Source organism: Cannabis sativa, unplaced genomic scaffold (genome assembly GCF_029168945.1).
Source record: "Cannabis sativa cultivar Pink pepper isolate KNU-18-1 unplaced genomic scaffold, ASM2916894v1 Contig3, whole genome shotgun sequence".
NCBI lineage: Eukaryota > Viridiplantae > Streptophyta > Magnoliopsida > Rosales > Cannabaceae > Cannabis > Cannabis sativa.
The window spans coordinates 2,498,965-2,513,091 of NW_026870039.1; the positions used below are offsets into that span (position 1 = coordinate 2,498,965).

At 31.8% G+C, this 14,127-nt stretch overlaps 1 protein-coding gene across 1 annotated transcript; it reads left to right on the forward strand.

The window, feature by feature from the left end:
- Positions 1–10,781: 10,781 nt before the first annotated feature.
- On the forward strand, positions 10,782–13,853 carry LOC115704669 (uncharacterized). The gene is made up of 3 exons (XM_030631902.2): positions 10,782–11,305; positions 11,465–11,868; positions 12,304–13,853. The coding sequence occupies exons 1-3, from the start codon at positions 11,237–11,239 to the stop codon at positions 13,580–13,582; spliced, it is 1,752 nt and encodes a 583-aa protein (XP_030487762.1). The 5' UTR covers positions 10,782–11,236; the 3' UTR covers positions 13,583–13,853.
- The last annotated feature ends 274 nt before the right edge of the window (positions 13,854–14,127 follow it).

Genomic DNA, 14,127 nt, shown 5'->3' on the forward strand with positions numbered 1-14,127 from the left:
AATCATCATCAAATACTTTGAATTCAAAATAAAGAAGAAACCCTAGAACTCCATCTAGAGCTCAAACAACCAACACACAAAGAATTCAAGCAAAACTCACTTAAATTAACAAAAGAACATCATCTCATGCAACATGTAATTATCATCTTCATTACCATCATAGTCATGCATTTTCAACACTAAAATTCAGCAAGCAAATTTAAGATCATGGAAAGCTACCATAATCACTTGCTCAAACAAGCTCCAAGCTTCCAACAAATTTTTCCTCACAATCCACCACAAAATCAAGCTATTTCTCACAACTTAGATTGAAAATTAAGAGAGGGTTTGAGAGAGGGGAAAGGGTCGGCCAAGAGGAATGCAAAACCAGAAAATTGCATTTCATCTCATCAAAAATCAATTTTAATCAAACATAGTCATTAGGGGTCAAATGACCAAAATGCCCCCATGGCTTAATATTCACAGCTACACCCTCACAAGGGTAAATAAGTCATTTCATACTCAATTAATTTCAAATAAATTTCAGATTATCATTCATCAAATAAAATGTCAAATAATCAATCCAATTTACATTTCGGGCCTGAACCCAGTTCGGCCCGAAATTCCCGGTTGTGACTATACCGCGCTAACCTGTCAGAACACACCTGAAAAGACAACACAGGCATACTATATAATAATATAGTTCTATTAAGCACGTAATTAAATTAATTTCATCATTTTACCCTTCTTGGGTCATAATTACCAAAATGCCCCTGGCTCACCAACGGGGTCTTTAATATATTAAAATTCATATAAAATCACATATATTGAACTATATAATAATATAATTCCTCCATTATACATAATTATCTAGTTAGGTTGTGCTAATCCATTTCTTAATTCCGGGTATTACACAAGTAGTAAGTTTGAGCATTGCCTGAAGCTAATTGGATTCAGCTGAGCCCGGAGGGGCTGAGAAGACAACAAATTTAAAACAATGATTTATCAAGCGACTTCAACTTGAAACCAAGTTAGAGATTTGTTGGTTGTAATGGTTACAAGTTTTGTCTTCTAGGATGGAAGATGTTAATCCAGAGAGCAGATACCGGAAGCTTAGTGTGGATCCAGAAAGCCTTGTGCGGAAGGTCTTGTAGAATCCAAAAGGTACTTCCAGATAAGCTTGTACCGCGTCATGATAGCTTGTTATTAATCCGAAGGTACACTCCCAAACAGTTTACTGTCAGTCTTTAAGGACTGTCCAAGAAGGAAGTTTTGTACGTATTTGGAAGGTTTGTGTGTTTATAAAGCTTCTGAATTGTCCGTACTAAAAGCGTATTTTTTTAAGATGCGATAGATTATTGTGTGTAGTGATGAGCTGGATCATTTAAGGCGGTGTAAATGTGTCACGATGATTTAGGAGATAACTTTAGCAACCATGTGAATCTATAAATAGTTGTAAATCTTTGTAACATGTGTGAGAAACATACCAAATTTGCGTGAGTGAAAATCGTGATAGTGTAAGGTTGAGTGAGAGAGTCTAATTTAGAGAGAGAAAACTTTTTCTCGTAATCTCTTAGAATTTGTAAAGATTCTTGTAACATTGTAAACACTAATATGAATAAAGATATGGTTGCTGTTGTTCCTACTATGATGTAGAGCATTGCACATGGCTCGAACTCGTTAAACTTGGTGTTATTCTTTTCTGTTTTACTGCTTAATTCATTGCTTAAATCTCGAGATCTCTTGGTATATTATTTTTTGATTGTGTTGTGCGTTTATTGGTTAGGTAAACTGAATCGTAAGTCAGTGATTGTTTTTAGTTCGCACAACACGGTGCTAATGGCGGAGCTCTTCGTTATCCAGATGGGTCTTGAGCTGGCTCAATGGTTGAACCTCAAGCACTTTAACATTGGCTCTGAATGTTCAACTCCAATTTAATTAGAGGCTACAAAGGCTTGACCTGGACTTGACTGATTGGGGAGACTCTGTGAATAATACCACTAATAGGTACAGTTGCATCATGGCTGCTCTAAAATGTTGTGTTCCTCGTTTGTGTAATACATTAGCAAATTGTTTAGTCAATTGGACTAGGATTCAGAGAGCAAACTCTTAATATCTCTCTTGTGCTGCTGCTGCAATCTTTAGTGATTCTATCACTTTTATTCACAAATGATAAAATAAAAGTGATTCATTCAAAAAAAAAAAAAAAAAAAAAACCAATTCACACTCATTATTATTTGCTGGAGAATTTATCCTTGTTTAATAATTAGTAAATAACTTTGAGTTAATTAGTTACTGTAAATTAATGGACCAAATCATGATTAGCTGTTTGATGAAAGTAATAAATTTAATTAAATACTGAATGAGAAATTAATTATATATAAAAACTAAAATGTATGTGTGAAGAGGAGACAGCTATAGCTGAAAATAGTAATTACCCTAATAAAAGTTAGATGAAATGGAGAAGGTGAGCTATCACGATCTCTTTCATTATATAACTCGACATTTTGGATTTGGGCTAACAATATTATACTCAGATTCAATAATAATAACATATGTAATAATAGTCAACAAAATTTAATCAGTGTCAGAACTTAGAATCTTGATTTTTTTTTTGTTGACATGATTATACAGTTTTTATTTTGTTGGTGAAAACTCACATAATTGAATAGATAATTAATCAATTAACAATCTTGATGATCATTGATTAAATAGTAAAACGAAATCTAGCAATTGCATAACACCATTCTCAAATCTCAACTCAAATCATTTTCATAATAATATTCACATACATCACAATAATTTTATCCAAACATTAATAATTTTCTTTTAAATTCCTCTCATTATAATTCATAATAGAGATGGCCATACCATACAATTATGGTCCAAAAAAATAAAAGAATCAAAAAATAGACCAATAGTAAAGGAGGGAGTGGCCAACAATTGTGGCTGATCTGGACCAAAGCAAATAGTCCTAGTCCTAGCTAGCCACGTGGGACCCAAGTCATCAGAGATGACAGGCTAGGTCACATGGTGACGTGGCACATGAATATTTTTTAAATTTATTTTTAATTAATTTAATCATTTTTGGTGGGGTTTAGGGCACAAGAGATTGTGGGAACAGTTCCTTAAGGAAGGGGTAGAAGAGAAGAGGGTTGTGTTTGTGTGTATGTGTGGGGCAAAATGAAAAAGAAAGTTTGAGTGGCTTTAAGACAAACCCATCTGGCTATAGCTTTGGCTATTCTCTCTCTCTATATATATACATCTACATTCATGTGCCCTCATTAATCAATGTGGGTGAAATAAAAAGCAAAGCAAACTCCCAAAAGGAAAAAGTATACATGATTCTTGTGCCTTACAAGAGTCACTGTATTACAGAACAATACAAACAAATACAATACTCTCTCTTTTATTTTTTATTTTTTCCTAGTATGTAAATATTATATACATTTTATGAAACATATTTATAATATTTTACATCCTTATAAATACAAAATAAAAAAATATTTTTAAAGATTACCAAATTACATTTGCATTTATGAATGATATATAGACCATATACTAAATATTGATCGATGCATATATTCTTCAAATCAATTGTAAATAAATTATATGACAAAAAACTTATTTTCATCGAATTCAAATATTTTTTCAAAAAAATAAAAAATAAAAAATCGATCAAAAAATTTCAAATTCAATCAAAATAAACTTTTTTTCATATTTTATTTACAAGCTCATTGATTTGAAGAATGTGTGCATCGATCAATATTTATATTGTTATATTAAAATTATACCGATATACACATTATTTTGGGTTATTTTATAAAATACAAAGTTTATTTCTTATATTAAAGGTCGCCATCTAACGAAAAAATTTTGGTTTAGCAATTTTATTTTTCGCCAAATTTAGTACTGTTAAATTAATCAATTAATTTTTTTTTTGAGAAAAATAATTTCAAATATTTAAATTTAATTTAAAAGTATCAACAAAATTAAATAATTATTTTTTCTATATAAATCTTAATTTAAATTTAAATTAGATTTTAATTTAATTAATGAATCATTTTTTGTAACACATTTATTAGTTATATTATTTAAAATATTTAAACTTATTTACTTATTATGTTGTTTAATAAAATTAGTTAAATACAGATGAAACGATCTACCATGCTTTAGTGGGGTGTGATTTTGCTCGTGCATGTTGGCATAGAACTATGGTGGACGTGGGCAGCACTTTGAACGACACATTCTGCAATTGGCTGCTGGCTTTGTTCAGCCGTGGTAGGCAAGGAGAGATGGAGAAAGTCGCGGTTGTTAGCTGGTCAATTTAGCGTGCCCGTAACGACTTTGTTTGGCAACAAAGGAGCCATACTGCTGCGAATGTGGTTGCTTCAGCAAGAACTCTACTTGATCAATACAAATCCGCTCAAAAAAGAAAGGGTCTTTCTTAATCTCCGTTGATTGATGGGGACCGTATGCTTAAGTGTTGCACTTGCTATAAATAAGATCAAAGTTAATGTTGATGGCGCTTTGTTTGAGCGAGAAGGCCAGTTTGGTTTTGGTTGTGTGGCTCGAGATTTCAACGGTAATTTGGTAAAAGCTTACACGATGGGAAAGATGGGGCGGGTGCAACCTGAAATAGCTAAAATTATTGGCATCGAAGAAGCTTTAAGCTGGATTGACCATCATTTGTGGGGACAAGTGATTTTAGAGACTGATAGTTTAGTTTGTGTTCAAGCCGTGCAAAGCCAAATTACTTTGTCATTATCTTTTGGTCTTTTAGTTCATGATGTTCGTACTCTTCTCTTATCCTTAAATAATATTGAGTTGTATTTTGTCAAATGATCTGCAAACAAGCTGGCTCATGTTTTAGCTAAGAATTCTTGTTCCTCTACAGGTCATGTGCTTCAGTTGGAGGATTGTTCCAACAAAAGTGTATTCTATTGTTTATTAACGATTGCTAGCTAATAAAGTTGCTAAGTTTTATTAAAAAAAATAAAATTAGTTAAATATATTTTTTATAAATAAATTTAAAACCAGGTTAAATTTTATATATTTAAAAATATAATATAATTGTATTAGATTTAATTTTATTATTATTATTTAAATTAAAATTTAAGTAATAACAACTCTAATCAAACATGCATTTTAGGCTACTAATACTTAGTATTTTATGTTACTAATACTTAGTGTGTATATATATACATCTATATATTAGACTTTTATTTAGGTTTACAAATACAAAGTTCAAATAGTTAATGGGCTTAGCATTGTATGTGTATAAAGCCTAGTGGAAGTATATATGCGAGTTTTTCTAGTTAACTGAAGTAGTCTTTGATGAGCAAGCCTAGTCTAACTCTATTAATATATATTGTCTCATTACAATTGTATACTTTTTCATAATAACCAAATAAATAAAACTACTTCTGATTAGAGATATAAGTAAGTATACAGAATTATTATCATCTATTATTGTTTTTCTAGATTATATGCAAATATGTATCTTGGGTTTCTTTGATTTTCTAACATGTGGTATTAGAATGCCTATTATATATGATTTGGAACTTATAATTTTCTCAGATTAAGTACTAATTATGCTATTATTTTATGTTAAATTTTTTATGTATTGATTTTAATACTTTAGGGGTTTTATTCTTCATTAAATTCTCTTCTTAATGATAATTTATATGCATAAAATTAATGAGTAAATTAAGAGAATTTATAAATTAAAGTTTTAGGATTTATTTAATTTTATTATGAAATTAATTTTGTATTTTCGGATTTTATTGATTATAATTTTAAATTGATTGTGCAAATCTCATTATAGACTAATCTACAATGTTTTTACATGATTTAATTTTTGAATTGGATGAGAAATAATTACAATAATCGGGTTCTTTTTAGTTTGAGTTTTTGGATTGAACACAATCAAATCTAACCTTTTTCGCCATTTATACCTGAAATTAACACTATAGATTGATTAGAAATCCAATCCCGATCCAAACCCCTTTTTTCCCCATCGGTTTCACGTGTTTAATCGCTTGAATCTTGTTCCAGCCCGCCTGGTAGAAACCGGGTCGCGTGATCCGCTTCAGAATTGGCTCGAGGTAGAAGATGACCCCTCCCCAACAAATCCCACTCTCGGCAACAGCGAATGGGGGCACGTGCACTGCAGTCTGACGTCATTTTTAAATGATTTTTATCCCAACATGGTTAAAATTTAATTTATGATTTTTAATTAATTTTTTGACTCCGTTTAATATTATTATTAATTTAATGTAATTATGTAGTTAAAAAATTATTAAAAATATTTTTTGATGATTTTTCGAAATTCATAAATCATTGAAATTTTTTTGAGTTTTTTCTCGTTCTATTTCATATAGTGACTCTCTTATTTTGATTCATCTTGGCTATGTAATTTCTACCAATACTCTTTCTTTCACTTCTTTCCATTATTTGTTGTTCTAAAATTATAAAACTTAATTGTTTAATGTAAAAATAATGTGTAATAGTGGACCATTTATTTTTTTTATTATCAATATATTATAAGCAATTAATATATCTCTTTTTGAAAATTTAGCTAAATTTTTTTAATTTTCAATGATTATTTCATCACCAAATTTCATATGTTGTAGAAAATATTATTTTAGTTGCTATGTGTAATTACTTGCCTAAAGATTGTAGTTATATATATTAGTTCACATTCCATGAAGTAAGTTAATATTAAATGTGTATATTTTATTTTTTTCCCAAGGGTAAAATTTAAATATATGTATTTATTTATTTTTTCGGGCATGAATTAATATATATTCTTTGAAAAATTTATTTGCATATCACCTTGCTAGCTCTGTTTTCTGTTTCTGTTTCAGGTTCCCCTTCCTCTTATAGTCTTACGTGCATGACTGTTTAAAGCCTTGGTGGAAGTCAGTTTGGACTATCGAAATCCTCCTAAGATCAAACACTTCATCTGGAAGGCTTTTATCATGTTTTGTCATGTGCTTTCAATTTGTTGAGGAGGGTATTCTTGATAGCCCTAATTGCTCCTTCTGTAGAAGCAAAGAGGAGACTGTTTCTCATGCCCTAATAGGTTTTTCTAGAGTTAAATTTGTGTGGAAAAAAACTTCATTTTACCATTTTTATACTGCAATTAAGAAATATCTTCTTAGGGGCTTTGATTCTTTTAGTGGGGATGAATTTAGTCTGTTCCTTGGCGTTAGTTGGATGATATGGTCACAAAGAAATGCTTCCCTTTTCAGCAATAAAACTAACCCCTGTACAGATATAGAAGATCTTGTTAAAAATATTTTGTAGGAATACAAAGATGCTCAATCTCTTTAATCCAATAACACTTCCAAAGTAAGGACAGGGACAGTGTCCACCAATAGAAACACTTCAGCTAGAATTCCACCAGTCCCCCCTCAACTACATCCGGGTGCTTTTATACTGAATGTAGATGTTGCTCTAGATGTTCATAATCACTATACAGGTTTAGGTGCAGTTGTCGAAAATCGAGAGGGCCATATCGTAGTAGGTTTCCCTGCTGCTAAGGTTGGAAGCTCCTCTCCTTTGTTTGCTGAAGCACAAGCTCTCCTTCATGCGCTCCAGTGGTGCTCAACTATTAGAATGCCTTTCACTCATATAGAGCAGATTGTCTTCAACTTGCACTGAAGATCAAGCATGAATGGAAGGATCGTTTGATTATCTCTGGTCTTATTTCTAAGATCATTGAATCTTTATCAACTTTTTTTAATATATCTCTGTATCCATATTTCTAGAAATGACAATAATCTAGCCTATAATATATAGCTAGAGATGCATTATGACTAGATAAAGAGTTGGTTTGGGGAACTTAAGGTGGCGTTTGGTTGGAGGTAATGAAATGGAATGGAATGGAAAGGAAACAATTTTCATTCTATTCTTTTGTTTGGTTGCATTTTAAAGTATTGGAATAACATTCCCATGGAATGCTCTTTTCACCATTTTGGTGGAATAGCTATTCCATTTTTTAAAAAAAAGAATGACCATTCTAATGTAACAAGAAAAAAAATTTAATTATTTTTTTATCAATTCTTTTTATGCATTTTAAATTTCATTCCATTCCATTCCATTCCTATTCCTATTCCCATTCCTATTTCTATATTTTCATTCCTCCCAACCAAACGCCTTCTCCTTTCTCTTGCTGTAATTGCAACCATTGTAATTCTCCTTCAGCTTCTTTTAGTTACAATTACTTTTTAAAAAAATTATTACTAATATACATGAACGAGATTGTGCATCTTGTTTTATTGATGTGAATAATTCCCACATATTAATTTTTAGATTTGCAAAATAATAATAATAAAAATAGTGGTGTACGTATAAATTTGAACTTTATACCAATATTTTATATTTGGAACAATTAGTGGATTTGTTTCCTGAATTTTGCCACAAATATTATTTACTCTTTAATTTTTGACATATTGTTTTGCTCCCTACCTATGTGGCAAAACAAGTATTATTTTCAACATAGTATTATTTTACCTTATATATAGCAAAGTAAGTATTATTTTACTCCTTATCTTTAACATTAATATTATTAACCTAAGCTAATATTTTTTTTTATGAACATATTAGTTTTTTACTATAATTATTTAATAAGGCACCCCACTTTTTAATAAAATTAACATAAATATTTTCTTAGGACTTATACTTACTTTAATTTATTTTTTTATTTTTAAAAAAACCTATTATTCTTACATAAAAAAACCTATTATTTTAAAAATAAATTTTCATGTTAAAGAAAAAATATTTAAAAATATTCATTTGTAAAAAACTATAAAAGAAAAGAAAAATTAAATACGTAAATTTAATACAAAAAAAAAAAAATTAATAATGTAAAACATGAAAAAAAAAAATTAAAAATAAATTAGTTTAATATTTATAATGAACAAGGTGCCTTTATATATTTATAGGATGAAAATATATTCATTTTTTTAATCAATAACAAAAGAAAATAATTTGAGATTTTACTAATAAAAAGAGCACATTGTTCTTGTTAAAAAAAAAAAGAGTGCATTGTTCAAAAAAGAAAAAAGAAAAACAAAAGGAGTGCATTATATGTTTGTTTAAAAATAAAATAAAATATGAGTGTATTGTATAATAATATTTAATAAATTATATAATAATATTTCAATATCAACCAAATTGGTTAGTAAATATTTCGGCATATATTTTTGGACACAGAGGTTGACTAAGAGATTGATAGTAATACTCTTCTTAAATAATATATATAATAATTATAATATAATTTATTATAATTACCATATAGATATATAAATTAATTATGAGTGCACTTTTAATGAGTAATACCCATGAGTTGATAATATTAGAAAAATTTGAGTTTTATGATTAATTTTTTTCATTTAATCAGAAAATTTTCTCATTTTTACATTATATAGGTTGAGGTTTTTTCATCAGTTGAAAAAAATAATAAAAAAAAGTTTTTTTGGCAAAAAAATGATTAAAAAAATTGAGTTTGACTTAAATTTTTTTCATATATATATTTTTGATATAGTATAAAAATATGTATTTTTTTGATATCTTTTTTAATTAAGTAGCAAAATTAAGTATAAAAATTTAATTTTTTTTTGTTTTGTTATTGGATATCGAACCAAAATCATATGGTTTAATATTTTTAAAATCAATATTGATAGTTAAATTTTTTCAATGCCTATCAATGACTATTTTTGAATATAAAGCTAATATCCATAAATGTATTTCCCAAAATGAATTTGGTAAATGTATTTATGGAGTTTCTATCTTACCGTAGTATCCCAAAATGTTTGGGACACCAATTGGGCCCATAGTGCCATACCCCCACCACATTGCCGATTGTGACAAGTAAATTTCACTAGACCTTTAATTTCACAATGATTATATCAATATTATATGTATGTATATATGAACACTCATTGGCTAATTGTTTGTCTAGCTTGTTTATTATTGCACTTGGTATTATTACCATAGTTACTTGTCACAATAATTAAAATATATAATGTATATTGAAAAAAAAAAAAAGAATATTTTGTTTCCTCTCGTGGTTTGTAAACGTACATAGTGTAAAACAATAAAACCCCATCAAATTATATTCATTAGGAAGTGACTATAAAATAATCTTAAAGAAGATATACATGTAAATATATATTGTATTTAATGACCATAATAAATTTATGGAAATTAATATCTCATGCCCTTAAATGATTTTTGTATGCCAGCTACAACCAAAAATGAAAATTAATTTCCCGTGTGTTTTTTCCCATTAATGTAATCACTAATGTCAACCATAAATATATCTATTTTTAATCAAGACCTAAAGAAAATTAATCTAAGCAATGTAAAATCTTTATCTTTACATATGAATTGACATAAAACAAAGCAAGTTCATCCCGTGAATATATATGAATGAATACCAAATCAATAATCATAATTATGAGAATGCTAGGGTTGTGGTGAACCGATATTTAAGCCACTAATTAGGATAAATCAATCATAATAAAAAGTTTCTCTTTTTTTTAGTTATTTACCATGATCATATTATGGGCCCCTGGGGTCAATAATTTTTCTTTCATTGTAACAAAAAGAATCTGTAATAATCAGTTTTTATTAGTAAAAATGTTCATATAATGAAACCGGGTTATGTTGACAACCCGACCAACAACCCGTGATGATTCACTGGCTATAACCGGTCAATGCAATGAACTCACCGGCTGCAACAGGTCAACGTATGACTTTAGAGGCTGTCTTGACCTTTTAGTCCGATAGGCTAACATTATAGCTTAAAATAGAGAGAGAAAATTAAGGGTGGAGAGAGAGAGAGAGAATCTACTATGGTATGGTGCCAGCTATGAAGTTGAAGGATCAAAGCTTTCTCTGAGGTCAAAGCTGGCAATTTCATTATTTCCTATTTTTATTTAATTTTAAACATTGTTCTCCTCACCACCTTTTCCTCTTATTTACACACTTTGAAAATCTATCTAATTAGATTCTTATTAGAAAAAGAAAAGCCAAACCAACATTTCTCTCCCCCTATCCCCCATTTTTCTCTCTTCTTCTATATAGTTCTCTCTATTTATTTCTACAGAAATAAATGTCCGTGATTTGGAGAGAGAGAGATAGAGATTAGGGATTTGATGTTGAAGACTTTAGATAGTTGATTTTCCGAGGAGCAAAAGGAAGAAGAAGAAGAAAAAAAAATAAAAAGCTTAACCAGAGAACAACAATGGCTGTCAGTACTTCTCCTTGCCTCACCGGTAATGAGAAAAAACACTGGTGGCTTAGTAACCGAAAGGTAAGAACAACATCAAAAAAAAAAAAAAAAAAAGATAATGGGTTTCTTCCAAAATCCTATTTTTATATCTGGGTCATACTCACAATTGATCATACTCAAATGGGTATTAATCACTTTTCGATTGATTTCTTTCTTTCTTTCTTTTGTTTTTCTTTTCAGATTGTGGATAAATATTTGAAAGACGCAAGGAACCTCATTGCTACACAAGAACACAATGAGATCGTTTCAGCTTTGACTCTCCTCGACGCGGCTCTGGCTCTCTCGCCGCGGTTTGAGCAAGCACTAGAGCTCAAAGCTAGGTCTCTGTTATATCTCCGGCGGTTCAAGGACGTGGCGGACATGCTTCAGGACTATATTCCAAGCCTTAAAATGACTTACGATGACTCTGGCTCTGAGAACTCATCTCAGCACCTCTCCAGAGAACGAGTCAAGCTTCTATCTTCTTCCTCCTCCGACTCATCGGACGATCGTGATCCTTCTTTCAAGTGCTTCTCCGTCTCAGACTTGAAGAAGAAGGTTATGGCCGGACTCTGTAAAAGTTGTGAACAAGAAGGGCAATGGAGGTAATAATTCAAACTTTTTCATTACTCTTCTGTTTCATTGATTTTCTAAACCTTTATTTTATATTTAATATAAATTTAAAATCTTTTTTTACGTTTCCTCATAAATTGTTGTATATAGTAGGTTCTTCTTTTCATGACTCTAATTTAATATTCTGAATTCGGATCAGAGTACTTTTTTTTTCCTCTGTATGGCTTTGAGTAAATGCACTGCCACCAATTTTGAAAGACTCAAAAAAAAAAAAAGATTAACCTAAAAAAGACTTTTCACAAAATTTGTTTTTGAAGCTTTGGCAATGCTTGGGCTTTGTTTTGCTATTTTGGGTCCGAAAACTTCTCGAGATCACATCTTTTTTTTTTAATCACTTGTCTTGTCATTTGTACTGAGCTGACTCGGTTGAGCTAACTCGGTTATTTCTCAATTGAATTAAATCACAGATATTTGGTATTAGGCCAAGCTTGTTGTCACCTCGGTCTAATGGAAGACGCCATGGCTCTTCTTCAAACCGGAAAACGACTCGCCAGCGCCGCATTCCGCCGCGAAAGCATATGTTGGTCGGAAGACAGCTTCTTTCTCTCCAACTTCCCTCTCTCAGGGGAAGTCTCATCCGCCACCAACCGACCTGCCTCGCCTCCTCAATCCCTCTCAGAATCAGAAAACGTAAACAACCTACTCAGCCACATAAAGCTCCTCCTCCGCCGCCGCACGGCTGCAATAGCAGCCCTGGACGCGGGTCTATACTCTGAGGCAATCCGCCACTTCAGCAAGATCGTCGACGGACGCCGCGGCGCCCCACAAGGATTCCTGGCCGAGTGCTACATGCATCGCGCGGCCGCGTACAAGTCCGCAGGCAGAATCGCCGAGGCCATTGCTGACTGCAACAGAACTCTGGCTCTCGACCAGAGCTGCATTCAAGCTCTTGACACCAGAGCTTCGTTGCTGGAAACCATCCGTTGCTTGCCTGATTGCTTACACGATCTAGAGCACTTGAAGCTTCTCTACAACACCATCTTACGCGACCGGAAGCTCCCCGGTCCGGTATGGAAACGCCACAACGTTAGGTACAGAGAAATACCCGGGAAGCTATGTGCTCTCACGACCAAAATCCAAACCCTGAAACAGAGGGTGGCTTCTGGGGAAACAGGGAATGTGGATTACTATTCTTTGATCGGTCTTAGACGAGGGTGTTCGAGGTCTGAGCTTGAGAGAGCACATCTCTTGCTGTGTTTGAGGCACAAGCCCGAAAAGGCAACTGGGTTTATAGAACGTTGTGAGATTTCTCATGATGGCGATGTTGATTCGATCAGAGATAGGGCAAAGATGTCTGCTTTGTTGCTGTACAGATTACTTCAGAAGGGTTATTCTAGTGTGATGAGTACAATTATGGATGAAGAGGCTGCCGAGAGACAGAGGAATAAGGCTGCAGCGTCTTTACAAGCAGCTCAGGCTGCAGCCTCTCTACAAGCAGCTCAGGCCGCTGCGGCTGCCGCAGCTGCTGCTGCAATTCATGTTCAGCAAGCTCAAGAATCGTCTTCTGAATCGTCGGAATCAGAATCAGATGACTCCAGCCTTCACAATAATGATAATAGTAATAATAATAGTTCAAATGTATTCCAAGGAGTATTTTGCCGAGACCTGGCTGCTGTTGGTAGTTTGTTGTCTCAGGTGGGGTTTAACCGTCCAATTCAAGTCAAGTACGAAGCTTTGAGCTGCTGAGGTCCGATTTAGTTTCTGGGGTTGGGTTTAGCCATTAAGCATTACCGGCAATGGGGATTCTCTTTCTCTCTCTCTCTCTCTCACTCTGTACAAAAGAAAAGAAAAACCAAGCTCTAAAAAAAAATAGGAAATACCTTGCCGGGAAATTTTGTCACCCTATTCTCTTTTCTTATTTCTGGTATCAATTGTTACTGCTACTACTACTACTACATCATCTACATGTACAGATTTCAGACCGAATTCTCTTCCTTTGAATTTTTATTTTAGAGTACATGTTTTCCTCTTTTTTATTTTTATTATACATACTTTAATTATGTTATAATTAGATTTTGATTTTACTTATTTGCAAATCAATCAAATCGATCATGGAATGGATCATGCATATAACAAATATTGAGTGTGTAATGAATTTTGATCAAATTCAAATTCTATTCTTTTTTATTAAAAAAAATATGTATTTTTAAAATGGATTATAATAACTTGCATCTTTGGAAATCATAATGGCTTGTGGTAAAATGAAACGGTACAGTATTACTCAGTATTAA